The sequence below is a fragment of the Scyliorhinus canicula genome, chromosome 5 (assembly GCF_902713615.1).
Source record: "Scyliorhinus canicula chromosome 5, sScyCan1.1, whole genome shotgun sequence".
NCBI lineage: Eukaryota > Metazoa > Chordata > Chondrichthyes > Carcharhiniformes > Scyliorhinidae > Scyliorhinus > Scyliorhinus canicula.
Window position 1 is genome coordinate 48,349,837 of NC_052150.1, and position 27,690 is coordinate 48,377,526.

Here is a 27,690-nt window from a genome sequence, read left to right on the forward strand (position 1 = left end):
AGGAAGCTTGGTGAGTTACTGCAGTGCCTCTGGTAGATAGTATACAGGACTGCCATTGTTCGTCGGTTGTGGAGGGTTTGAATGTTTGTGGAAGGGGGAGCAGTCAAGCAGGGATCTACGTCCTGGGTGGTGTCGAGTTTCTTGAGTGTTGTTGGAGCTGCACTCATCCAGGCAAGTGGAGAGTATTCCATTACACTCCTGACTTGGGTCTTGTAGATGGTGGACATGCTTTGGGGGTCAAGTAGTGAGTTACTCGCCATAGGATTCCTCGCATTTGACCTGCCTTGGTAGCCACAGTATTAATATGGCTAGTCCAGTTCAGTTTATGATCAATGGTAACCCCCTGGATGTTAATGTCATTAAGTGATGGTATAGAACATAGAACAGTACAGCACAGAACAGGCCCTTCAGCCCTCGATGTTGTGCCGAGCAATGATCACCCTACTCAAACCCACGTATCCACCCTATACCCGTAACCCAACAACCCCCCCCCCCCCCCCCCCTTAACCTTACTTTTTAGGACACTATGGGCAATTTAGCATGGCCAATCCACCTAACCCGCACATCTTTGGACTGTGGGAGGAAACCGGAGCACCCGGAGGAAACCCACGCACGCACGGGGAGGACGTGCAGACTCCGCACAGACAGTGACCCAGCCGGGAACCGAACCTGGGACCCTGGAGCTGTGAAGCATTTATGCTAACCACCATGCTACCGTGCTGCCCTTATTGTCATTGAATGTCAAGGGACGGTGGTTAGATTGCCTCTTGGCGGAGATGGTCATTGCCTGGCACTTGTGTGGTGCAAATGTAACTTGCCACTTGTCAGCCCAAGCCTGGATATTGCCCAAATGCATTTTTGGGCATGGACTGACATTATCTGAGTCGCGAATGATGCTGAACATTGTGCAGTCATTCGCAAACATCCCTACTTCTGACCTTATGATGGAAGGGAGGTCATTGATGAAGCAGCTGAAGATGGTTGGGCCTAGGACACGGCCCTGAGGAACTCCTGCTGTGATATCCTGCAGCTGAGATGATTGCCCTCCAACCACCACAATCATCTTCCTTTGTGCTAGGTATGACTAACCAGCAGAGAATTTTCTGCCTGATTCCCATCGACTCGTTTAGCTAGGGCTCCTTGATGCCATACTCCGTCAAATGTTGCCTTGAAGTCATGGGCAGTCACTCCCATCTACAAGGCACAAGTTAGGATTGTGATGGAATGCTCTCTCCTTGTCTGGATAAGTGCAGGAAGCTTGACACCATCCAGGACAAACTAGCCCCCTTGATTTGCACCTCATTCAGCTACATTCACTCCCTTTGTCACTGGTGCACAGTAGCAGCAGTATGTACCGTCGCACTGCAGGAACTTACGAAGAATCCTTAGGCAGAACCGTCTAATCCCACATCCACTCCAGAAGGGCATCAGAAGCACGGGGATATCACCAAGCCACTCACTATCCTGACTTGGCAATATATCGCTGTTCCTTCACAGCCACTGGGTCAAATTCCTGGAACACACTCCCTAACAACAGTGAGGGTGATGGACATGATGGGCTCTCTGCTGTCCTCTGAAGTAACCTGACAAGTCTTTCAGTTGTATCTGTCATGTGAGTGTCCCTTTAAGAAAAGTGTGTTTTATCAAATGGCTGCAGTGATGTCATTGTGTGGGTGGAGCTGGAATGTCATTTTGCTTTTTACTTTTGTTTTGAGCTGGAAGCTCTTTTTGGCTGTGTTTCAGTTTCACTTTCAGTTGGAGAGCTGCATTCAAACCAAGCAAACGTACACTGGTGTCTCTGTATGTTAAACAAGGTGTTTAGATCACTTGATAATTTAAAAGTGATAACTGTTCTCTGTAGAGTATTCAAACTTACTTCCTTTGTTAAAAAGTATTTGGGCTTATGGATGTTGTGAGGAAAGTTACTAAGAGTTAGTTATAGAGCACTGTATCTTTTTGGGGGGTTATCAGTGTTGGTCGTTGGTAAGATGTTTACTGTAGGTTTATAAAATGTTAACTGGATTCATAGAATAAACATTGTTTTGTTTAAAAAAATACTTTAGATCTCTGTTGCATCACACCTGTACAGTGGGCCCTTATGCTCACGAAAACCCAAAATCTATTAAAGTTGTAGGTCAGGTGAACTCCATGATATACTTTGGTGTTCTCTAAACTCTGGCCCATGACATATCAGACCCAGGGCAGCTGTTCAAGAACCACCACTTTCTCAGGGAACGAGAGATAGTCAGTAAATATGGGCTTTGCCAGTAACATTTGCATGTTGAGAATTCATTAGAAGATTGAAAACATTTATCAGACTGTGATATGTGTGGCTTAGACTGGAATTAATCAGCTTTCATTAATGATTGCATTAAAGGAGATACTAATGGCTGCCTTCAAAAATAATTTCTGCCTCACTTCCTTTTTGAACAAACAAGTGCTAAGGTAGTAGAAAGCTCTGATGGTTAAATTTGAAAGGAAAGTCTGGAGTATTGGCCGAAGTTGAAACTTTTCCTATTTTAATGCATCATGTGTTCCTGATCTCGCTGCTGTTTTCACCTGACTCACCTGATGAAGGAGTTGCGTTCCGAAAGCTAGTGATTCCAAATAAACCTCTTGGACTTTAACCTGGTGTTGCAAGACTTCTTACTGTGCCCATCCCAGTCCAACACCAGCATCTCCACAACATCACTGTTGTTTGTGTGACCTTGGGCAGAATCTTACGGAAGCAAGGGGATTCCCGGTAACCGGAAAGTCGACGCAATTCCCACTTTGTCTCTTTTCCAAAAGACCCTCCCAATTAAGTGTCACTCAGATACTTAACAGGCCTGCGGCAGGCCTTACCCCAGGATCAAGGACCCCAGGCACAGAAGCCTGCCAAGAGCCGCCAGCCGATCAGAGGTCAGCAGCGCCACAGGGAGGATGTGGCTGCTGCCAGTACAACACCCATTCAAGGTCTCGGATTGAAGAGGGACCCGGGTACGAGTGAGTTTTAAAAATTCTTTGTTTAGAGCTTTAAGGGTATTTGTGGAGGCCAAAAAAGGGCATTAATAAGCCCGATTTCTCACCTCTAGAATCAGCCTTTTTCTACAAATAAAGGCAAAAAAAATGTTTTATGTTCCCAAGCACCAATTCGATTTGACTAGCAATACCATGCTTTATTATTCTCCAGAAAAACAGTTATAGATTTCACAACAAACATCTGTGCTCAACATGATGGGGTAGTTTAAACATAGCAATATAGCACGCAAAATTGCAATCACCAATTACTTGGCAAAAACAAAACATTATTTTCTAATTTTTCTATACACTGCAACAGATTTATTGCAGAGCAAATGAGCAGAAATTAAACAGATACAACCGCTATGCCACTCGTCAAATATACAGACTTCTCTGGTAGCTTATCCAATGCGTCTTAATTAATTTACCACTCGATGCTACGCTAGCAGCAGGGTAACTAATGTTCAGATTGGCACTGATGGATATTGCTACCTGATCACATTTTCTTAAAATGCGCTTAATATTTCACAAAGAATTCTTATTTTTGGGAGTGTACACTTATTTCTATTCTTAGTCTCACAAGTATTAATACAGCTGAATTCACATAACCATTCTGTCAAATGCATAGACGGTGTTTTATATCTATGGTGTGAAAATGCTTGGGTGGAATTAGATCCCTGCATATCAATATTTCTATTAAAGTCTGCTGCATCATTCTACTTACATCAGTATTGAAATGAAAACCCAATGGTGAACCTCTGCATGCAAATTATAAAGCTTTTGACCCATTAGCGTATTTTCAATGCAAGTTTTGAATTGATAGATTGGATAATTAGATTTCCCCCACCCACTTCCTTCCTCCAGCTTTTAAACAAGTCGCAGTGCGGTGCTTCAAAGACCCTGGGTAATGCTACCAGTGTAACTGTATTATTAAAGTTTTGACAGTAAAGATTGCACCCTGTTATGTGGTGACAGTGTAGAATGGTCCATTTCGTGGTTGGCTCAATGGTGTATTTTCAGTCCAAGACACAGGGCCAGCTCAGACTTCTGGATTTTCCCATCTTTGTTCACATCACAGTGGCGCAAGAGAACTTCACGGAACTTGTCCAGGTCAACTCCAGTAATACTCGACTGAACAAAACAAGCAAAACAAAGTTACTGAGACAGTAATGGTGCAACGTTGTATTGTAAATTTCACTTACACTACAAAGGAGCCAACTATCTTGTCTTTAATGACCCATGCATACTGGTTGCTGCATATCTCTAACCCTTTTACACATGACACAGACTTCCCTACACACTTGCTTAGGAAGCTCCCATCCAAAATAGGGAGCTTCATAAAATTATCATAGTGATACAGGAAATGCATATTTCGCATATTTTATGTTCGTTGATACATGTTAGTGATAGGTGCAAATTTCACCCATATAGAATGGCTGTCCAACAGTAAGTGATAATGACATAATGATGGTTTCCATCCAAGGGTATTAAAGGAAGGGAGCACATTGTAGGTGCCCCAACTGTAATCATTCCGAGTTCCCTAGATTCAGGTGTAGACCCTCTGGATTGGAAAATGAACATATCACTCCACTTTTTAAGAAGAGTGAAAGGGGGAAACCAGGGAATTACAGACTAGTTAGTCTAACATCTGTGGTGGGGAAATTTATGGAGTCTATAGTCAGGGAAAGGGTAAATGAACACCTCAAAAAATTTAGGTTGATCAGGGAGAGCCAGCATGGGTTTGTGAAGGTAAGGTCAGGTCTGACAAATCTACTGAATTTTTTGAAGAGGAAACTAAGGTAGCGGGCAGGGAATGTCTATGAATGTTAGTGATATGGACTTCCAGAAGGCATTTGATAAAGTCCCACATAAGCGACTGTTAACTATGTTGGAGTGGAGGGCAAATTATTGACATGTTTAGGAAATTGGTAGCCGACAGAGAGATCCACAGGAATCTGTGTCGGGGCCTCAATTATTCACACTATTCATTAATGACTTTGATGATGGCACAGAAAATTATATATCCAAGTTTGTGGATGATACAAAGTTCGGTGGCATTGTGGACAGCCTGGATAATAGCACAGAATTAATTGCAAGGAGATATTAACAGACTAGGTGAATGGGTAACATTATGGCAGATGGAATTCAATGTAAGCAAGCGTGAGGTTATCCATTTTGGACCTAAAAGGATAGAGCAGGGTACTTTTCCAAATGGTAAGCGGTTAGGTACAGTGGATATCCGAAGAGACCTGGGGGTTCAGGTGCATAGATCCTTAAAATGCCATGAACAATTGCAGAAAATAATCAGAAAGGTTAATGGAATGCTTGCCTTTATATCTAGAGGATTGGAATACAAAGACATTGGAGTTATGCTGCAGCTATACAAAACCCTGGTTAGGCCCCACTTGGAGTACTACACCTCAGGAAGGATATATTGGCCTTGGAGGAAGTTCTGGGCACCACACCTTAGGAAGGATACTTTGGCCTTGGAGGGAGTGCAACATAGGTTTACAAAAATGATACCTGGACTACAGGGGTTAAATTATGAGGTGGGATTACACAAATAAGACCTGTTTTCACTGCCTTTTCCTGAATTTAGAAGGTTATGGGGTGATCTGATCAAAGTCCTCAAGATATTAACAGGGAAAGGCTGGATAGATAAAAATAATCTATTTCCACTGGTTGGTGATTCTAAAACTGGGGGGCATAGTCAATTGGGGACAGACCATTCAGGAGAGATGTTGGGAAGAACGTCTTCACTCAAAGGGTGGCAGAGGTTTGGAACTCTCCCACAAACAGCAGTTGAAGTTGGATCAGTTGTTAATTTTAAATCTGAGGTAGATCGATTTCTGTTCAGCAAAGATATTAAGGCACTTGGGCCAAAGGCAGGATGTGGAGTTAGGCCACAGATCAACCATGATCTCAGTGAATGGCGGAACAGGCTCAAGGGGCTGAATGGCCTACACCTGTTCCTATGTAACAAAGGACAGCTCTGTCTGAAAGCAAACACATGAAAACAAGATACAGACTCACACTTGGCCAACAAAAATATAAGTCAAAATGAGGACAGAGTTCATAGTCTGAAGTTGTTGAGCTCAATGTTGAGTCCAGGGGGCTGTAAAGTGTCAATGCTGGGCCAATGGTTTGTTTCTTTATTACCATCATTACCACTCCTTTTGTTCCATGGCAGCTCTGTCATTTAATCTTGCTCACCCTCTAACCTAAACCTGACCTCCCCTTTTGTTCTATGTGACCCCCTCAACGAATGGTTCAAGAGGGCCCTCCACCAACTTAGCGAAGTATGGGTATTAAATGTTGGCCGTGCCAATTTCTCAAGAACAAATCAAAAAGCTCTTACTTAAATATCAGTTTTTAATGCCTCTTTTGAATAATCTTAGCCAAATAATCTTCAAGAATATGCCTTTCTTGCTTTATCTGAATCATCTAGGCAGCAAATCCTGCTTTCTATTTATATTGGTGCCATTATTGTTAATACTTATGGAATACTTGTAGAGGAAACATAAATTCAATTGAAATTCGGTTGCTGTGAACTGGTGTATGATTTAAACATCATTTTTATTAATTGAAATGTTAATTCACTTTTGTTTAATCTCACCTTCACCAACTCCATCATATCCTTGACAAATCCATCCACTTCAGGACCTTCCAGAGCTCCTGTTTCACTCTGCAATGTAACAAACAGTTGGGGTTCAACAAAAGATTTGGTGATAATTTATTCTTCCTGCATCACAAGTTCAAATGAGGGCGGCCTAGCAATTTGTTTGATCACTTGCTTCCAGAACACCAACTCTATTGTCTACCATCTTTACAGAATGCAGCTGTTTGTAAATAAACTCCAACGCACTCTGCCCCAGCTGTATTATCATGTTACAGTTGAAAAACAGGAGCCTTGCTTATTCATTGCTCTGGCTGTCAATCCCATTGTACAAATTGCAATCAGAAACCAGATGTGTGTGTGTGTGGGGGGGGGGGGGGGGGGGGGGGGATTCATCCAAAATCCAGCACCTACTCTCAACAATGGTGTCAGTTTTAATGAACAATTGCAATTAGTGGGCGGCATGGTAGCACAGTGGTTAGCATTGTTGCTTCACAGCGGCAGGGTCCCAGGTTCGATTCCCGGCTTGGGTTACAGTCTGTGCGGAATCTGCACGTTCTCTCTGTGTCTGCGTGGGTTTCCTCCGGGTGCTCTGGTTTCCTCCCGCAAGTCCCAAAAGACGTGCTGTTAGGTGAATTGGACATTCTAAATTCTCCCTCTATGTACCCGAACAGGCGCCGGAATGTGGCGACTAGGGGATTTTCACAGTAACTTCACTGCAGTGTTAATGTAAGCTTACTTGTGACAATAAAGATTATTCTATTCAGTGCTGTGGTATTTCAGTTTGATGACAAGAGCTCAACCATAGACATAGAACAGTACAGCACAGAACAGGCCCTCCGGCCCTCGATGTTGTGCCGAGCAATGATCACCCTACCTAAACCCACGTAACCCGTATACCCGTAACCCAACAATCCCCCCATTAACCTTACACTACGGGCAATTTAGCATGGCCAATCCACCTAACCCGCACATCTTTGGACTGTGGGAGGAAACCGGAGCACCCGGAGGAAACCCACGCACACACGGGGAGGACGTGCAGACTCCACACAGACAGTGACCCAGCCGGGAATCGAACCTGGGACCCTGGAGCTGTGAAGCATTGATGCTAACCACCATGCTACCGTGAGGCCCATGCTACCGTGAGGCCCACATCTGTCTACCTTAGCGTTATTTAATTACCAGACAGTTTAGTCCTGTTTCCCTTTTTTGCTGATCCATTGGGCAGAATTTTAACATATGCACACGCAGCGAGGGTGGGGTAGGGTATGATGGTGGAGGGTGGAGGCCAGGAAGCAGATCATTAGAGAGATGGGTTTTGTTGTGCCTGGTTAACTGGGCATTAGCACCCCACTTCCAGGTTTCCCAGTCAGTCGTTGAGTGCAGGGATGGTGCCGTGCCCGTCACTGGAAAGACTTCTAAAGGGACCCTGGCAGGAGTCAGACTGGCTACATTCGAGTCATTCCTGAGGTTTAGCAAACACAAAAGTGGTAGCACGATGTGGGAAGGCTATGTCCCTCTCCACCCCCTGCTCTCTGACTCTTCCATGGAGATCCTACTGTGGGATGTGGAGGCCAGCCACGGTGTATTTTTCCTACAGATTGGAGGAAGAGGCCAGTTTCTCAAACCAACCAGGCATGGCTGGGATTGGTGGCGCAGTCAGCAATAGGTGTGCGGCTCCTCGAATATTGACTCGGTGTCAAAAGAAGTTCAATGAAATCAAGCGGGCAGGAAAGGTGAGTGGCATCTCACTTTCAGATGTCAACCTCCAAATTCTGACTGTCCCATCATTGTCCTGTACAACACCCCTCAAGCCAATCATTCCTCTCTTTCTCTCTCTCTCTCTCTCTCTCAGGTTTCCAGAAGCACTTGAGAGTGGAGGGGTCCATCTCATATGAGTGCTGTGAAATCACAGGTATTTGCACTGACAATCACCCCCATTGTGAATCAGACACGGCAGGCAACCAAATGCATGTTTGACCTGACCCATGGCCTATACACTCTGTCAGTTTAAATAGGAGGGAGGCAAGCCTCGCCTTGGCTGTTCAACACCTCAATGAAGTGCTCTTGGCTACCTGGCATGTGATGGATCATGAGAGGTTTGCGGCTGTAATACTTCAGTGAAGTGACCAAATACCATTGTAAGAGTGAATTAAAAGGTTTAGTAAAAGGGGAAATAGATCTAAACACCCGTGCATTAGAGTAAAATCATATGCTAGTCAAATGCTTATACCTCAAGGTTCTCATATCAGCAGAACCTGCCAGCAAGGTTGTTTACTTGTTTCGAAGAACAAGCAGTTTCTAGATTACAAATAAGCTTTCTGGTGAAGGTTTAATAATAAACCTTCATAGGCAAGATCAGAATTTTAAAACAATGTTGTGTACTGGCTAACTGTAAACAGTCTGTATCTGTGACTTGAAGCAGGAAGGCCCACCCCAAACTGAGCCTGCAGCCAGGCAGCCAATGTTAACCTGGTGGCCTTAATTGCCACCAACTGGCCACTGAAGGAGCTTAATTGGCCCAAAAACCGACCCACCACTGGTATAGTCCAAGTGGAGGCAAGCAGGCAGGAGACAGCCATGGTTCCCGCCCCCCTGTCAGCCACCCAATTTTAGGTGCCCCTCCCTCCCTGCCTGACCACTCCCCGGGAAGAGATGGGGGCATAACATTCTGGCCAAGCAGAGAGAGATAGAAACATTAGATTGATTAAGAGACAGGAAAAGAAGCACAAAGGAAAAGTAACAAAACAAAATTAATTTTAAAAATCAGCAGCAACAATTTACTGCATTGACATAAGACTTAGTGAGAGCACAAAGGTGGCATGGGTGTTTTACAATTTTAAATTTCACATTACATTGGTTTCACATTATTCATGTGTGTATCAGTTATTTGTTGAGACTTCCTTAGCTGAGAGGTACATTAACAGGTTTTTAAAAAACATGAACCAGGCAAAGGGAACCTGCTGGAGGTTCATAGGTACGTTCAGCCACTGGGGAGAGGGGAAACATGCCTGGGCAATACCCTGGCAGGTTTGCAGGACCAGTGGCAGTGCCCGTTCATGCCGGCCCTGTAAAATCCCTCCTGTTGGTAGTATTATTGTGTATTGATGCATAAACATGTGTAGGTGCTTGTTGATACATACAAATGGCCCATCTCCATAATCCAGCCCAAATGTGCGAAAGTGTGAACTTGTCCAATTTGGCAGGAGGAATGGACAGCACGGTGGCACAGTCATTAGCACTGCTGCCTCATAGCTCCAGGGACCAGGGTTCAATTCCAGACTCGGGTGACTGTGTGGAGTTTGCACTTCCTCCCCCTGTCTGTGTGGTTTCTTCCCACAGTCCAAAGATGTGCAGGTTAGGTGGATTGGCCATGCTAAATTGCCCCTTAGTGTCCAAAAGGTTAGGTGGGGTTACTGGGTTACACTTATAGGGTGGAGGCGTGGGCTTATGTAGGGTGCTCTTTCCAAGAATTGGTGCAGACTCAATGGGCCGAATGGCCTCTTTCCGCACTGTAAATTCTATGATAAAAGCAGAATCCTCTTTAACTGGAGAGAAAGTGCAGTAATCTGTGATGCAGAGGAATCTGGGAGTCCTGGTAAATGAATCACCAGACATTAGTGTGAAGGTACAGTAAATGATGAGACGGGTAAATGGAGTGTTGGCCATTACTGCAAGGAGGATGGAGTATAATAGTACGGGGAGTCCAGGGTTATGGGAAGACAGTTAGGGAAGTGGAACTAAGGCCGCAGTCAGATCGGCCATGATCTCATTGAATGGTGGAATAGGCGAATGGTCGATTCCTGCTCCTATTTCTTGTGATCTTACGATCTAAGTGGGGCAACCAATTGACACAGCAAATTCAGAGCAGCAACATGATCACAATGAGACTGTCTGCTTTAGGTACTGGTTACATTTAGTTCATTTGTGCGATTCTGTATCAAATTACACCGGACTTCCCATTTTGTTGGAAATCTGAATGCACACGTACACAAAATACAAACACTTTGGAGTAAAATATTCGAGTAAAAAGATAAAACCCACCACATCATAATGTGAGAAAATCTTCTCAAAGTCTTTCTGTCTGTCCTTCAGGCTACAGGCCTATATACAAAAAAGAAAAAAAATAATGTCAAACATCAGTGGTTTTCTTTGAAAAGTTGCTTGATATGTCAAAACTCTGATGCACAGGGCAGCACGGTGGCGCAGTGGTAGCACTGCAGTCTCACGGCACCGAGGTCCCAGGTTCGATCCCGGCTCTGGGTCACTGTCGGTGTGGAGTTTGCACATTCTCCCCGTGTTTGCATGGGTTTCGCCCCCACAACCCAAAGATGTGCAAGCTAGGTGGATTCAACACGCTAAATTGCCTCTTAATTGGAAAAAATTAATTGGGTACTCTAATTTTATTTTTTTTTTAAATTCTGGTGCACCAAAATAAAGTTGATGATCTTGAAAATTAAATACATAATAGTTGTACAATTGCACTAACTGGGTTTCATTTAGAACAATTCTAAATGTGTTTTTTTTTTAAATGGGTAAAAACATTTTCCCAAAAGCAAGAAGAATATGAAAGCAGGCCAACTCAAACATGTAATCCCATTTGTATCCCGCTGTGTGATCCATTTCAATGTATTTTTGATGCAGAGAGCATTATTGCAGCCTTTCCCAAGCAATCCCGGCTGCAGAAAGTCCCAGCCTTTGTAGCCAATTCAAGAGTGACGTTGGGAATTGCTTGGGATGCTGTCAGAATGCTGTCTGCATCAGGTAATTGTACGGGCCGTGAAGGAGAAAAATACATTGAAATGGGTCACACAGCGGGATACAAATGGGATTACATGTTTGCAACACATTAAAAGCAAAATACTACAGATGCTGACTCTGAAGTGAAAACAGGAAGTGCTGGAAATATTCAGCAGGACCGGCAGCATGTGAGGAGAGGGAAACACAATTAACATTTCAAGTCAAATATGAGTCTTCTTCAGGATTGAAGGAGGGTAGAAATGTGATGGGTTTTATGCCATCAAAAGGGCAAGGGGGAAGACAGGGAATGTCTGGGATAGTGCAGGGGATGTCTGGGATGGTGCAGGGGATGTCTGGGATGGTGCAGGGGGTAGGAGAGATTGAATGTCAATGACGGTAAGGGAGAAAAAGGAATCCCCATCTCAACTGATTCATACGCCCTCCTGGAGATTACTGAGCTGAATCTTCTGTGTGAGAGGAAATGTGCAGCCGAGAGTCCCTGACATTGTAAAGGGTGTAACCTTTTAAAGAGGCTGTACAGAATTCGTAAGACGGAAACTAGAAAATGCTCATAATCTGACAATTCAACCAATGGTCTGAAAGAATTTCATTACTGAATCTGATGACTGCATGGGTTTATTAAATGGCATTTCCAGAGTCTCACTAGTTTATCTTTGGATCACAGTCTACAATTTGAGGAAAGCTATCATTCTTGCCTGTGATGTGAAAATAGATAGTTCTGCTGAGAGTGCAGTGGGATGGGGGCTTGTACCAATCAACATGCAGGAAATGAAAACTTAAAAGAATAACAAATTTAGTGTATGAATACATAGCCATAGCAGCAACAATGCGTTGATGAGAAGCAAGCAAAAGTCTCCACAATTTTTGTTATGTGATGCTCCAACTGCTGTAGCTTGTACTCAATAAACATTCAAGGCAACTACACCAAAGGCTTCATGCAATCTGGTACAATAGCCTTAAAAATGTCAAACTAGGAATAGGCAAGCCGAGATCATTGATTAGCAAAATATCTGGTGAAATACTTTCCAAAGGGTCAAAATCAGGACTTTCTGGCCCAGACACCGGCTCTCCAAGTTTTCCTGTCCCGCCTGCAACAATGCTCACTGTTGTTGGGACTGGAAAATCCCACCCAATGGGTGGAATCTTCTGCTCGTCCCCCAACGGAATTCTCCCATCCCACCCACGGCGGGTTTTGTGACAGGCAGGAGGAGCAGAGAATCTAGCAGCTGGCAAAAAACCAGAGTCCGCCAGCTTACAATTCTCCTGATGGCGGGTAGGTTATTCTGCTGCCAGGTGTCGTGAATGCCATTTGCATTCATTAACATCTCATGAATACTCATTAAAACGGCTGCTCGCCGGAATCTCGTCACGCCTTCCTATCTTTCGATCACGTCAGCGGGAAATGATGTCGGTCGCAAACCTGCTCCAAAATGAGTGCTGTGCACATGCCGGACCTCAGTTCACACATGACTTTGAGGTGAGTGCAACATACATAACCCTAACCTTTCACAGCACTGCGCTGGCCCTGTTGTGATGAATGACACAGTGCTGGGACTGTAGGTCTGGTCTGCTCCTGCTCTTTCCAGAAGGACAGCACTGTGCTGGGTGCTCATGCAGGCCTCCAACCCCAGACACTGACCACTACTGTCACCAGAATTGGTGAGTGCTTCTGCTCCTGGCAGCTGACACCACTGTCTATAAGGACACCACTGTGCTGCAGTGCTCAGGCAGAACTCCACTTTCAGAATGAGCATTTTGACCGGGGTCGGGGTGAGAGGGGAGAGTGGGGGTGATGAACATAATGGGGGCAAAGGAGAAGGAAGGCTGTGAAAGAGCAGTGAGTGGGGGAAAGCAGCATGAGGGGTGGGAAGCTGGAGCCTGACAATGGTACCTAAAACACTGACAAACAAGGGGATGCTTGCAGACTCTGAATTTTGGGGTGGCTCTTAGTGGAGCACATGAGGGATGGATCGCACACAGACTCAGAAGGTAGGAACGGGGTTTGAGAGAGTCCAGCTCCTTGGTCTGAGGCTTGCAGTCAGGGGTCACAGAGTAATGTAAGGGCCTTTCCTGATGATTTCCTTATTTCCCCTTTCTTTCTTTTGACATTATCATTTTAATCCATGGATGCTTAATGGACATATACTTTTAAGTCAAGCAAGGGAAGAAAGGAATTCAAAAATTACAAAAAAGAACGTTCTGCCAGTTTTCAAGCAGCGAAACTCAGATTCTGTGGCACCCGAGAGCTGGGGTGAGACTTGGTTCAATTGGTTGGGCCTCTTGGCCCAGCGATTCCGTGGCCGACAGGGGGGGCCAGCACGGTGCCGGAGTGCTCCGTGCTGCTCCAGCTGCTTTACGCCGCCCTGCACTGCTGGCTGCGGGTCCGCGCATGTGCGTTTCCGCGCCGGCCCCACGCAACATGGCGGAGCCACACAGCGGGCCGGCTTGGAAGAAGGTAGCCCCCCCCCACCCCCAATCGCGCACGCCCGCCAATCGGTGGCTCCCGATTGCGGGCCTGCTGTCGTGGAGGCCTCCCCCAGAGACTGATTGCCCCCCCCCCCCAACCAGGACGGACGGCCACCGCAGTTGCGGCACCGAGCTCCCGCCGGGTGGAACCACACTTGAACCATGCCGGTGGGAACTCGGCCGGTTGACCACAGAGAATCACTGCGGGGGCCTCTTTCAACGACCCCTGACCAGCGCGCGAGCGGCTGGCCCTGAGTCTCCGGTCGTCGGAGAATCGCATCCCAGTGTCGGACCCAATCAGGGGTCTGAGGTCCCATTCTCTGCAACCGCGCCGACCGCCATTTCGGCACGGAGAATCCCGGCCCATAATCTGCCCGTTAACAGGTGGTGATTGGATCTTGCCTGAGTGGGGTGATTTCCAGAGACATAAGGAAAGGAGAGTTGGGTCTCTGGACACTCTGGGGATAGGACCTGCTCTCTCTCTCGCTCTTGTTTTCTCCACAAAAGCTGCTGTATTTTTGAAACTGCAGAGACTTGAAAACCATTGCAGACTAGAAAGCCTGGTTTGAAAGAAAGTGTGCTTGAAACAACCATCTGAAACAAAGAGTCTTATCTTTTACTTTTACTTATTATTTGTACTCCTCTCTTGTCTATCATGTGAGTGAATATAGAGGATGAAGGGCAAATTATAGTGGGGGTTAAGGAATTAAAGAACAGTTAACTAATTCTATTTGTTGCTGATTTCATTCGAGCTCTTGTTATAAATAAAAACTAATTGTGTTTAAATTTACAAACCTGGTGACTGTAATTATTGGGCAGCCAAGGGCCACAGACTTTGGATATTGTTTAAGATTTATTGGTTAATCCAATGGCGACTTTGTGCCGTGGGGTGGGGGGGGGGGGGGGGGGGGGGATGTGTGTGCTGGAACTGACTGCGCCATAGCCCAGGATGTCGTAACAGTACAGACACTCCTATGGCGATGTGGAAACAACACTCAGATCACAGGCAGCCCAGGGGCTATGTGGAGCTCATAGTCGGAAGTCAGAGATAGGAGAGAGAGGGATTACAGCAGGAGGAATCATTTGGCGACATGGTGTATACCAGTTGCAGGGAGGGGTAGGGTCTGTGTCCTCCCACAGGAAGAAAAGCACAGGTTGACAGGCATTCGCCGGCCGACACGGGGGCTAGTAGGGGCGTGGTGGGAAGCGCGGGGGCACGGCCTCGGAGATCCGGCGCCACGTAAACGACGCAGCGCAGCGGTGTCCGTGCATGCGCAGTTCGGCCGGCGCCAACTAGTGCATGCGCACTGGCCGTCATCCCCGCGCCTGCCCAGAGGCCAAACGGCGCAGGGATCCAGGAGCCCGCGTGGAAGAAAAGAGGTCCGCAGCCAGAGAGGCCGGCTCGCCAATCGGATGGCCCCGATCGCGGGCCAGGACACCACAGAGGGCATCCCCGGGGTTGGACCCCTCCTCCCTCCCACCCCCACCCCACAGGCCGCCCCTGGACCCTTCAACCCTGAGGGGGGGGGGGGGGGGGCGGGAACAGACAATGGGACACTCCATCGCGGGCAGCAGAGGGGGCCCGTGACTGGTGGTGTGTGTGTGCAGGGCACCTTGCCATGCCGGGCAGTATGGGCATTGGCATGTGGTGCAGGGTGGGGTGCATACGGACAGATGGCATTCAATTGCCCCCGAAGAGGGAGGGGTGGTGGGCTACGAGTGTGTGGGATGGGGGTTGGTGCCATGGGCATGTTGGAGGAGATGGCTCACCCTGGCTGGCCTGGGGGGTTACTCACCCTCACCCAGTGTTGCCTGCCAGTCGGCCTGGCGAGGGCCTCATGGGATGGGTGGGCGTTATGGGTTTGGGAGGTGTGGGATGTTGCAGAGTTGGCGGCTCACGCTGGCCAACCTGAGGAGGTTGTGCAGCTTCTTCTGACACTGCTTTCTGGTCCTGGTGGTGGGGCCCACAGGGCTCACGACCTTTGCCACCTCTGCCCAAGCTACCTCCGTGGGTGGAAGCCTCCATCCCACCGGGGAACAGGGTGTCCCGCCTCTCCTCCACACCATCCGGCAATGTCTCCAGCTCCACATCTGCGAATCCGGGGGCTGCTCTTCGGGATGGCTGGAATGTGTGTGTGCGGGGAGTGGGGGGCTTAAATGCAACTGCAGCCTGTCAGGCTCTCCAGTGTCAATCACGACCCCGGCAAATCAGACGCCGGCGTTGGCTGGAATTGCACTACTTCCATGTGGCACCGGTGTCCTAATCGCTCCGGGACCGACACCGATTTTGCCAATGTAGAACTCTCGCGATTCAATCTCAGTGTCTCCATCGGAGAATCCTGCTCACAGCGTTTTGGTCTCAACTGCTTTCTGTGGTAGAAAAATCCACAGGTTCACCACTCCCTGGGTGAAGAAATCTCTCCTCATCCCAGTCCTAAATGATAAATTTTGTTCCCTTAGACTGTGACCCCTCATTCTGGACTCCCCCACCATCGGGAACATTCTTACTGCATCCACTCGGTCTAGTCCTGTTAGAATTTTATAGGTTTCTGTGAGATTTCCCCTCATTATTTTAAACTCGTGAGTTTATTCCTTATTGAATCACTCTTTCTGCATACGTCAGTGTGATCAATGTAGAAATTTCATATATGCATCATATTATATATACCTGGTCGGGTAATGGTTAAAAGCCTGGGTTAGTTTGTGAATGTATCTGCTGCAGTAAGACTTTAAAATTTTTTTAAAAGACAGGCAGACACTGTGGCTACAGAAGGGGTAAATAAATGTTGTAAATAAATTAGATCATCCTTGTTTAAAATCATGCTTATGTTTAAAAGGTCAAACCTAATGGGCTTTTGTTATGTTTTCTGGGGAATAGATAATTAGAGACATTGAGCAACATTCTCCATTTGGGAGACTAAGTGTTGAGGCCGCGATGGGGCTATGTGCGGTTTGCATTCCGGTTGGGGGCACTATTTGTGGAGCAATTCAGGACATGTTATTGGGCCAGCACTCTGCTCGTGTGAATTCTGAGCAATTCCGGACCCAGCTGGGGCTGCCAAAGAGCCTGGCAGCCGAAGCGGTTTTTAAGCGCTTTCCTTACCACATACTCACTGTAGCCACCAAGGTGTCTCACAGGAGACCTTCCCTCTGAGGTCAGGAGTCCGAGGTGGACCCACAGTTTTATGCCAGTGAGTAGCGGAGAGACACCTTCTTCCCCCTCTTCGAGCCTACCCTCTTGAATGCTGTTTGGGTAGTGGTGGCAGAGGCAGTCAGCACTGCCAGTCGTACCAGGAGAAGACTGCTGGTGATCCGGAGGGGTGGGGGTCAATGATGAGGTCTCTGCCCTGAGAGGGGCAGAGAACCAGAGAGGGTTCCAAAGGCCATGGTGCAGGTGCCCTCTGGTTGGGGTGAGCTCTGCTGATCCCCTGTTTCCTTCTGAGCAGTGCCAACATCTGGTGGGATCCCGATTGAGCTTGGCCCTTGATGTACAGCTGGGGTATGAGGGTGTCAAAGAACAATACAGCACAGGAACAGGCCCTTCGGCCCTCTATGCCTGTACCGATCATGATGCCAACCTTGCCCAAAACCCTCAGCACTTCCTTGTTGCATATCCCTCCATACCCATCCTATCCATGTATTTGTCACGATGCCTTTTCAATGCCGTTAATGTATCTGCTTCCACAACCTCCTCTGACAACGCATTCCAGGCACTCACCACCCTCTGCGTAAAAACCTGCCTTGCACATCCTGCTCTACCCCCATAGCCATGGTGCCCAGTCCACATTTATGAATACTTGTAGTAATACACACCTGCGAGATATACGCCCGAGAGGAGGAGCATCGCGGAAGGGTGGAGCATAGGGTGTTCAAGCCACTCATCACAATTAAATACATTCAAATGCCGGTTTTGCATGCTGCCACCAGACACTAACCTCGGTATCACCACCAGGGAGGGACTGGACCATGACGCCCGAATTGGCGCTGGGCATGTACCTCAATTTCAGCCATACGCCCGATTCTCCGCCCGATTGCTGTTTGCGGTGTCACGAAGCGTAGAATTTCACGCATTGTATTTAAATTTAAGTAATTAGATCATGGGATTTGAGTGGGATAAGGCTAATGTAACTAATGGGAGGAGCTAGGTCTGTACCAGGTTTCTCGCATTGAGTCAGTGAGTTTCGATTTGGCTGCGAACAGAACAGCAGCTTCTGGAAAGAGTTGTCAAGTTAAACAGTAATAGGGCACAGACAAGAACCTAAAGGCTGTTTCCGGAAGGATCTCTCTCTCCCACATATCCCTATACAGCAAGTATTCCTGTTTTTACAAATTGTATTTGAAAGTGGGTTTTGACCTGAGGTGGGTTTTGCATGATTGGAGATAAAGAAGATAGCAGTAAAGTGTGAAAGCGTTCCATGTTATTGTTAAGCATTGTTTAACTGGTACTTGTAAGCTATCTATTTTACGATGTTAATGTTAGTTTAATGCTATTTGAATAATGAAGTTGCTTTTAATATACCATATCCCTATTTGTGCGTGGAGTCACCCCTGGTGTGAAGTATAATTTTCTCACAGCTTTACAAATTAAAAATATATTGGGATTTCTGTCCGGAATCTGAGCAAACGTTGGTGTCTAGTCCGGGATCACAATATCATCCCACCGTCCCAGGAATTAGTCTGGTAAACCATCAGTGCACTCCCTCTATAGTAAGGACATCCTTCTGCAGATAAGGCCAAAACTGCATATAATATTCCAGCTGTGGCCTTACGAAGGCCATGTATAACTGCAGGAAGGCACTCTGCTCCTGTACTCGAATCCTGTTGCAATGAAGGCCAACATGCCATTTGTCTTCTTTACCACCTGCTGCACCTGCATGCTTCCTTCAGCGACTTTTGTGCCAGGACACCCAGGTCTTGTTTCACATTTCCCTCTCTCAATCTATAAGCATTTAGATAATAATCTGCCTTCCAGCTTTTGCTATGAAAAAGTGGGTAACCTTACATTTATCCAGATTATACTGCATCTGCCATGCATTTTCCCATTCACTCAATTTGTTCAAATCACACTGAAGCATGTCTGCATCCTTCTCATAGCTCACCCTCTCACCCAGCTTTGTGTCATCTGCAAATTTGAAGATATTACATTTAGTTCTCTTATCTAAATCATTAATATATTTTGTGAATAGCTGGGGTCTTAGCTCTGATCCCCATGATTTCCCACTAGACACTGCCTGCCATTCGGAAACAGACCCGTTTATTCCTACTCTTTGTTTCCTGTCTGCCAACTAGTTTTCTATCCATCCCATGCACTTTAATTTTGCACGCTAATCTCTTGTGGGACTTTGGTAAAAGCCTTCTGAAAGTCCAAATACACCATATCCTCTGGCTCCCCCTCGTCAACTCTACTAGTTAAACCTTTGAAGAACTCCAGTAGATTTGTCAAGCATGAGTTCCCTTTTGCAAATCCATGATGATTGTCCGATCCTGCCACTATTTTCCAAGTGCTCTGCTATTAAATCTTTTATAACTTTTAAAAAAAAATTTAGATTAGCCAATTATTTTTTCCAATTAAGGGGCAATTTAGCGTGGCCAATCCACCTACTCTGCACATTTTTGGGTTGTGGGGGCGAAACCCACGCAGACACGGGGAGAATGTGCGAACTCCACACGGACAGTGACCCAGAGCCGGGATCGAACCTGGGACCTCAGCGCCGTGAGGTGGTTGTGCTAACCACTAGGCCACCGTGCTGCCCTTATTAAATCTTTTATAATGGACTCCAGCATTTTCCCCACGATCAACGTCAGGCTGACTGGTCTATAATCCCCTGGTTCCTCTCTACCTCCCTTTTTAAATAGTGGGGTTACATTAGCTACCCTCCAATCTGTAGGAGCTGTTCCAGAGTCTACTAGAATCTTGAAAGATGACCACCAATACATTCACCATTTCTAAGGCCACTTCCTTAAGTACCCTGGGATGTAGATTATCAGGCCCTGGGGCTTTATCGGCCTTCTATCCCATCAATATCCTCAACACCATTTCCCTACTCATTCTAATTTCCTTCAGTACCTCCTTCTCACTAAACCCTGTGTTACCCAACATTTCTGGTATGTTATTTGTGTACTCCTTTGAGAGGACCGAACCAAATATGTATTTAGTTGGTCAGCCATTGTGCTGGTCATCAAGCATATTTTAGTTGAACTTACGTCCATTTTGAACTGTAAAAGGAAATTTTCTTCCAGCGACAGAATCCTTCAAAAGAGAGAAAATACATCAATGGTTAATCCAAATCGTAAAATAATTATGAAGAACATTTAGCAACAAATCTCTTGGTTGAAGACCACTGTATTCCAACACTTAGACTGGGGCGGGCATCTGAGTATGGGACTGCTGTGAAAGAGTTAGAACAGAGCTGTGCATGCTGTCTAATATTCATTGAATTATGACCACTGGATTTTATAAGATGGTCATATTTTAAACTGTCTCCTTTCATTCAATGTAAAACAGAGCAGTTTGAGGGGGGATTGGGACCTCCAATGGGATTTGTCCGGAGACAAGCCTGTGTGACTTCATATTAAATCAACTCAGAGATTAACCAATGTGATGTGCTTGTTATGGACATTGAAGAAGTTTCAAGTTGAATTTCTGAGTCAGGTCCAAATGTTAACACCTTGACACAGAGTGGGAGATAGCTGGTCATGTTGCTGCCCAGATTCAGCGATTCAGAGGGATTTTGTCGGGGAAATGATAACGAGGAAAGTAATGGGACTTCAGGAAGACAACTCTCCTGGACGTAAAGGTTTTCACTGTATGATGTTGAAAGGACATGAGAGGTGATTGCAGAATCAGGGTGAGAGCCACTGAATCACAGAGTTGTTACAGTGCAGCAGGAAGTCACTTGGACCACTGGCCGGGATTCTCCGACACGGCGCCGGGTCGGAGAATCCCCGGGTCGGATGAGACAATCCGCCGCGTCAGTCAGGGGCTGTTGACAGCGGCCTCCCTGGCAATTCTCCGGGCCCCGACGGGCCAAGAAGGTGAGTCTGCGGGGGCCGTCCTGGAAGGAGCGGGGGTTGGTGGATCTGACCCCCGGGGGGGGGGGGGGGGGGGGGGGGGGGCACTGCGGCCTACCAATCGGCTGGCGGGCTGGTTCTGTGGGGGCCTATTTTACTCCGCGCCCCACGGGCCCCTGCAGGGCACCGCCACGTTGCCAGGGGGACGGCGCAGAGAAGGGAACCCCCGCACATGCGCGGAAATACACTGGCCGTAGCGCGCATGTGCGGAATCACGCCGGCCGTTCCGCACTGGCTGGAGCTGCGGGGACCACTCCGCCGCCAATCTAGCGCCCTAGGAAGGGGAGAATTCCCCATCATCGGGGATCGTTCATGCCGGAGTGGTTGGCGCCGCTTTTCACATGCATGGCGTGGGGCCATAGCCCCATTATTGGAGAATCCCGCCCACTGTGTCTGCCCGCTCTCCCAATGAGCAGCTCACCTAGTGCCATTCTCCTGTCTTCTCCACTAATCCCACATATTCTTACTCTTCAGGTAATTATCAATTTTTCTACCGAATGCTTAAGTGAAAGCTCTTTCCGGCACACTCTCAAGCAGTGCATTCTTAACCACTGTCACTTTTGCTTATTGCTTTAAATCTGTGCCCTCTCCTCCTGAATCCTTTCACGAGTGGGAACAGTTTCTCCCTATCAACTCTGTCTTGACCTCCCGTCGTTTTGAACACTCTGCCAAATCTCTCTCAGCCCTGTCTGCTCTGATCTATCTTCATAACTGAAGTTTGTCTTCCGCGGAACCATTCTCATGAATCATTCCTGCACTCTCTCCAAAGCCTTCGCATCTTTCCTAAAGTGCAATGCCCAGAACCAGACGTAATAAGGCCAAACAAGTGTCTTACACAAGTTCAATATAAACTCCATGCTCCTGTACTCTATGCCCATATTAATAAAGCCCAGCGTACCGTATGCTATATCAACTATTCTCTAGAGCTGTCCTGCTACCTTCACTGACTAATGCACAAATATGCCCATGACCCTCTGCTCCCTATACCCCTACCTCAATTAAGCACCCCAATCCCAACAGTATTCCCACCTTCATCCGATTCCCACTCCATTTCAATCTGATCCCGGACCCGACTGGACACAACCCCTACCATCTCCCCGACCCCCCCCCCTCCCTTCAACCACCGATGCCCCCACCCTGAACTGACTCCCAACCCCCTCACTGAACTCTTCCCTGACCTGTCCCGACCCCCATCCCAACACCAACTCGACCCTGCCTCATGTTTGCCCCTCAAGCTCCCCATGTTGACCCAAATGCTCCACCCCCCCCCCCCCCGTATCTGATCGCCACGCTGCCCCCGCCCCCCCATGTCCGAACCCCACACTCCCCCATGTCTGATTTCTCACATGCCCCCTGATGTGTTATGTACCCTGGGATAACACAGGCTGCAAATGGATGCAGCTTTAACCAAAACGTACTCCAGACTTTGAAGCTAGTTCAATCTGATTTATTGAACCAGTAGCACAGTTAGCACAGTTCTCTATGAGTTCGACTCTCTGCTAACCCAAGTGTGGTCACTCTGTCTGGTGAGTTCCTCCCACTTCGGGATGGGGTAGTGTTCACGCATTATATTCTTATTGAGATCCTTGGGATCAATGCAGATGCGCAGGTCTCCCGAAGGCTTTCTAATACATACCGTTGAGCTGACCAGTCAGCTGACCTTGGAAATGATGCCCTGTTGCTGAAGATCCTTGACCTGTGCCTTCAGGCGCTCCCTAAGCGGAGCTGGGACCCGGTGTGGTGCGTGGACCATTGGCTTGGCATCAGTCGTAGCAGAATCTTGTATCAATATGGCAGTGTGCTCAGCCCGTCGAACACAATTTGATACTGAGCGAGGATGAAAATTCACATTGGAGGATGTCGTTGTGTAAACCCACTGCACGAGGTTCAGCTGCTTGCAGGCATGCGCGCCAAGTAGGGATGCCCTGTCTGGCTTGACAATTTCAAAACGTAACCGTGCATGGGTGCTCCGGTTGGAGACGAGTAGATGGCAGGATCCCAGTGTCGTGATGGCATTTCCATTGTAGTCCAGGAGCCTGCAGGCTGCTGGAAGGACGTTGGGGGGCTTTGTGAAGCGTTTGAAATCTGCCTGTGAGAGGAGGTTGGCAGAAGCACCTGTGTCCAGCTTAAACTGGATGAAGCAGTGGTTGACCTGCATCGCCGCACGCCATTCGTCCGCAGAATCCACAGCGAGGATGGATTGAATTTGTGATGAGTTGGATGTGGCATATTCTCATTTGGTAATGATGCCCACACAGTAGGCGGAGTCTCTGGATCCATTGTGCTGCCAGGAACAGAATCCTGTAATCGTTGTTGCAGACTCTGAATGTGCTGTCGTCGGAATTGGGAGCGCTGGCCCTTGACTGATGGTGCAGACCTGCACAAAGTTGCATAGTGTCCAGGCTTCCCGCAGTGTAAACATGGCCTGCTTCTTGCAGGGCAGTGTTTCTTTAAGTGGGCGTTGTCGCAGTTCAAGCACGTCATGACGTCGGCGTCCTGACGCTCCGCGCGTCATCGCACATGCGCAGTGCGGGTGTCGGCCGCTTCGTTATCCCGTTCGCATTGCATGAAATGGCCGCTTTCATCAATGCGGAGGTGCTGCATCCGGGCGATGGCCTGCACTCTCTGCCTCGTGGGAGGCATGTTTCTCACTTTCAGCCGCTTTGTACTGGGTATAGCGATTTTTGGCTTGCTCATGCATTGTGCATGTTTCAATCGCGACTGGCAGGGTCATATGCTTGATTTTCAGTAGCTGCTCTCAGAGGATCAGAGTGACCTCCAAAAACGATTTGGTCTCTGATCATGGAGTCAGCAATATCACCAAAGTTGCAGGACAGCACGAGCAGGCGGAGGTTAGTTAAGAAGGAGTTGAAAGATTCAGCTTTACCTTGTAGACGTTGTTTGAATATGTAGCGCTCGAAGATTTCATTGGTGTCCACTTCACAGTGACTGTCAAACGTCTCCAGGATGATCTGAAATTTTGTCTTGCCCTGGCCTTCAGTGAAGTAAAAAGAGTTGAAGAGTTCGATGGCTTGATCACCCGCTGTTGAGAGGAGAAGCGTGATCTACCTTGCATCAGACGCACCCACGAGGTCTGGAGCTTCGATGTATAGCAGAAACTTTTGCTTAAATGTCCGCCAGTTGGCACTGAGATTGCCGGAGGTCCTGAACTGGTGAGGAGCCTGAATATTCTCCATGGTGCCGGGATACATTCGCTGGTCGTCACGGAATGGATTGAGGTAAACCACCTAGATTAAGCAGTCTTCTGGTAGCATGATGTGTTATGTGCCCTGGGATAACACGGGCTGCAACTGGATGCAGCTTTAACCAAAAGATACTCCAGACCTTGAAGTTAGTTCAATCTGATTTATTGAACAAGTAGCACAGTTCTCTATGAGTTCGACTCTCTGCTAACCCAAGCGTGGTTACTCTGTCTGACTGAACCAGACTATCTCTTAGCCACGTGCCGGAGGTGTGATACTGTACATACACCCTGACCTACTCTGTAGATTTTCATCAGTGGAAAGAGGCAGAGTGTGAGGGCCTCGTGACTTTTATAATGAGATACCACCCGAGTGCCCTGCCTGCTCATTGGTCATGTCCTGTTCTGTGTTTATTAGCTGCCCGTCTGTATATCATTATCTGCATGTCTGCATATCATGACACCCCGATGTCTGACCACCATGATCCTCCTGTGCCTGACCTCCACACTCCCCCGTGACTGAACCCCACCCTTCCCTGTCCCGTGTCCGACTTCCACGCTCCCTCCATGACCGAAGCCCCCTCATGTCCGAAGCCCTAATGACTGAAACCCTCAAGACTGAACCCTCACAGAACGGCCCCAGCAGGGTCGGAGAATCGCCTGGGGCCGCCTAAAATCCCGCCCCCGCCGTGGCAGAGATTATCCGCCACCCGGGAAGTGGCTGGGGCAGGAATCTCGCCACCCCGATCGGAGAGGCCCCTGCGGTGATTCTCCGGCCCGCATGGGCCGAAGTCCCGCCGCTGGGAGGCCTCTCCCGCCGCCGAGGTTTGAACCGCCTCTGGAACGGCGGAATCAGCGGCGCGAGCAGGGCCCCGGGGGGGACGGGGGGCGATCGAACGCACCCCCCGGCGGCCTGGCCCGCGATCATGGCCCCCCGCTCAGACTCCGGGCCAGTGCCCTGGCTGCACTATTTTCTTCCGCGTCCGCTACGGCCTCCGCCATGGCGGAAGCGGAAGAGAATCCCACATCACGCTGCCGCTGACGTCACTGCCGACGCAAGCGCGGACCGGCGAAAGCCTTTCGGCCAGCCCCGCTGCCGGGGGCGCCGGTTTTTTGCGCCGGTCTTCTGGTGGCAACCACTCCGGCGTGGGGCTGGCCCCCAAAGGTGGGGAGAATTCCCCACCTTTGGGGAGGCGTGACCCCCGGGTGGTTGGCGCCACTCCCCTACTCCGGGACCCTCCGTCACTCCGAGTAGGAGGGAAAATGCCGCCCCTGTTGTGTAGCTCTGTATCAAATGCCTTTTGCAAGTCCATGTACACCACATCAACAGCATCCCCTCATTAACCCTCTCTATTACCTCTGCAAAAAAACTCCATCAAGTTGTCCTTTTAGAAATTCATACTGGGTTTCTTTAATCAATCCATATTTGTCATGTGACTATTAATTTTGTCCCAAATTATTGTTTCTAGATATTTACCCACTGCCGGAGTTAAGCTGACTGGCCTGTGGTTATAGGATGTAACGTTTGCTAATCTCCAATCCTCTGCAAACACTCCCGAGTTCAGGATGGCAAAATGATGGCCTTGCATTAATTATTATTTTCAAAGCGAAGGAAGGAAGGAAAGGAAAGGAATGGAATGGAAGAAAGGCAAGAAGGAAAGGAAGGAAAGGGAAGAAGGGAAGGAAGGAAGGAAAGGAAGGAAAGGAAGAGGAAACTACAAACATATCAGTTTCATAGAATTTACTGGAATCTATTACCAGTAACAGAGTGACTGACTACTTGAACAGCTGTGTGCAGATAGGGTGGCACAATGGTTAGCACTGCTGCTCACTGCACCAATGTCCCAGGTTCGATCCGGCCCCGGATCACTGCCTGCGTGGAATTTGCACATTCTCCCCATGTCTGTGTGTGTCTCAGCCCCACACCTCAAAAGATGTGCAGGGTAGGTGGATTGGCCACGCTAAATTGCCCCTTAACTGGAGAAAAATAATTAGATACTCTAAATTTTTTAAAACCGTCAGCTGATTAAAAAGTCAACATAGATTTAGGAATGAATATGCTCATTGAATTTTCTGAAAGGTCCTAAATATGGTATAAAGGGGAGTGTCTTTGGATTTTGTCAGAATACTTTTAAAAGGTTCCTTTATCACAACATAAATGTTCACAGAAGTGGAGGTAATCCTGTGACATGAGTTGATAGTTTATTGGGAGACAGGAGGGATAGATCGGGGATAAAGAGGAAGGAATCTGTTTCTCTTACTGGCTTGGAGTAGTTACCATAAATTGTCAAAGACTGCTGCCTGCAAAGCACGCTGGATTGGATTTTCCATCCCTTTCCGCCAGCGGGAACTTCTGGTCCGGTCAAAGGTGCCCCTGTGGTGGTGGCTTCCACAGCGGCCCAGCGGCGAGTAATCCAAATGGCCATTACCTGTCGGAGGACTGGGAGTTCCTGCTGTTGGTGAATGATGAGCCCACTCCTTCACCGGATATCCCATATTAATTAACATTTTTATGATTCAGATTGCCAGAATTTTATTTGGTCAGGATATTGGGGATGTGGATTAATGATGGGTAAATGAATTGAGGCACTGATAAGGCACGATCACATTCAAGGGGCTGAATGGTCTGCTCATGTTTCTAAGGCCACGATATTACTGACATTCCATGAGGGCTCGGCAGGTTTACCAAGGCTAAAACATTTTTTTAAAAAGTGTCTAAGACCATAATCTGCTGCACAAGAACCTTTTGAGAATGGTTCAAAGTCATAAAAACATGAATCGATTTAGTTTGCACTGCAATAGAGCTTTTTTTTTTTTACCCCTTTGGACTTGTATATTAGAACCAGATTAAGACCATCCAGGTTTACTTTACATTGAACACAAAAGCAGCATAAAGAGGAAACTTTACTCAACCCATTTATAAGGCTTTCAATCATTAACTCAATGAAAAACAATCTCCTGGAAATGATTTTGGTCCGAGTATGGTAAGTATCTAACCTTGCCAAGTCATTGAGGTCCAGGCGGCCATCTTTGTTTTTATCAAAGAATTTCATCTGAAATAAACAATGGTAGGTTTTAGCAAGTGATCAGTCGATAGGATGTTGTTCCAGATGTAAGCAGTGCATACTGTTACATTATTTTAATATCTCACCAAAACAAGATAAAATGGTCAAAAAGGAGCATTATAGTAAGAATTTAAATGTTATATCCTGGAGTCCTGAAAGCATGAAATAACATAAGCTGTACAATTGCCTAGCTCTAACCTGAAACAGCCCGCCCAGTCTATTTTCATTTCAGGGAGGCAGGAATAGGTTGGAGAGTGGCCTGCTTCTCAGTGGCAGGTCCAGGCGGCAATGGAGGCAGGACGATAGCAAGTAGGTCAGTCTCCATTTATTGGGACATAGGCCCACCCAATTGTAATCATTTCTTCTAAGCCCTCCAGCCGACCCTCCCACCCAGCCACTGCCCCTCCTTGTCCCCTCATATCTCCCATGCATCCTCGTAGTCCAATACCACTTTGTAGTCCCATCCCTCATATTTTCCATTCCACTTCTATGCCCTTATGTTCTCCATG

General features: G+C 47.5%; 1 protein-coding gene across 1 annotated transcript in view; it reads right to left on the minus strand.

The window, feature by feature from the left end:
* Window positions 1-3,132: 3,132 nt before the first annotated feature.
* Window positions 3,133-27,690, minus strand: part of scgn (secretagogin, EF-hand calcium binding protein) — a 95,764-nt gene continuing 71,206 nt past the window's right edge. Inside the window, exons 7-11 of the mRNA XM_038797015.1 lie at window positions 27,114-27,169; window positions 20,048-20,093; window positions 10,661-10,720; window positions 6,617-6,685; window positions 3,133-4,131 (exon numbers count right to left, since the gene is read on the minus strand). Coding sequence (XP_038652943.1) covers window positions 4,003-4,131; window positions 6,617-6,685; window positions 10,661-10,720; window positions 20,048-20,093; window positions 27,114-27,169 — 360 coding nt within the window. The 3' untranslated portion in view covers window positions 3,133-4,002. The remainder of the gene's footprint in view (window positions 4,132-6,616; window positions 6,686-10,660; window positions 10,721-20,047; window positions 20,094-27,113; window positions 27,170-27,690) is intronic.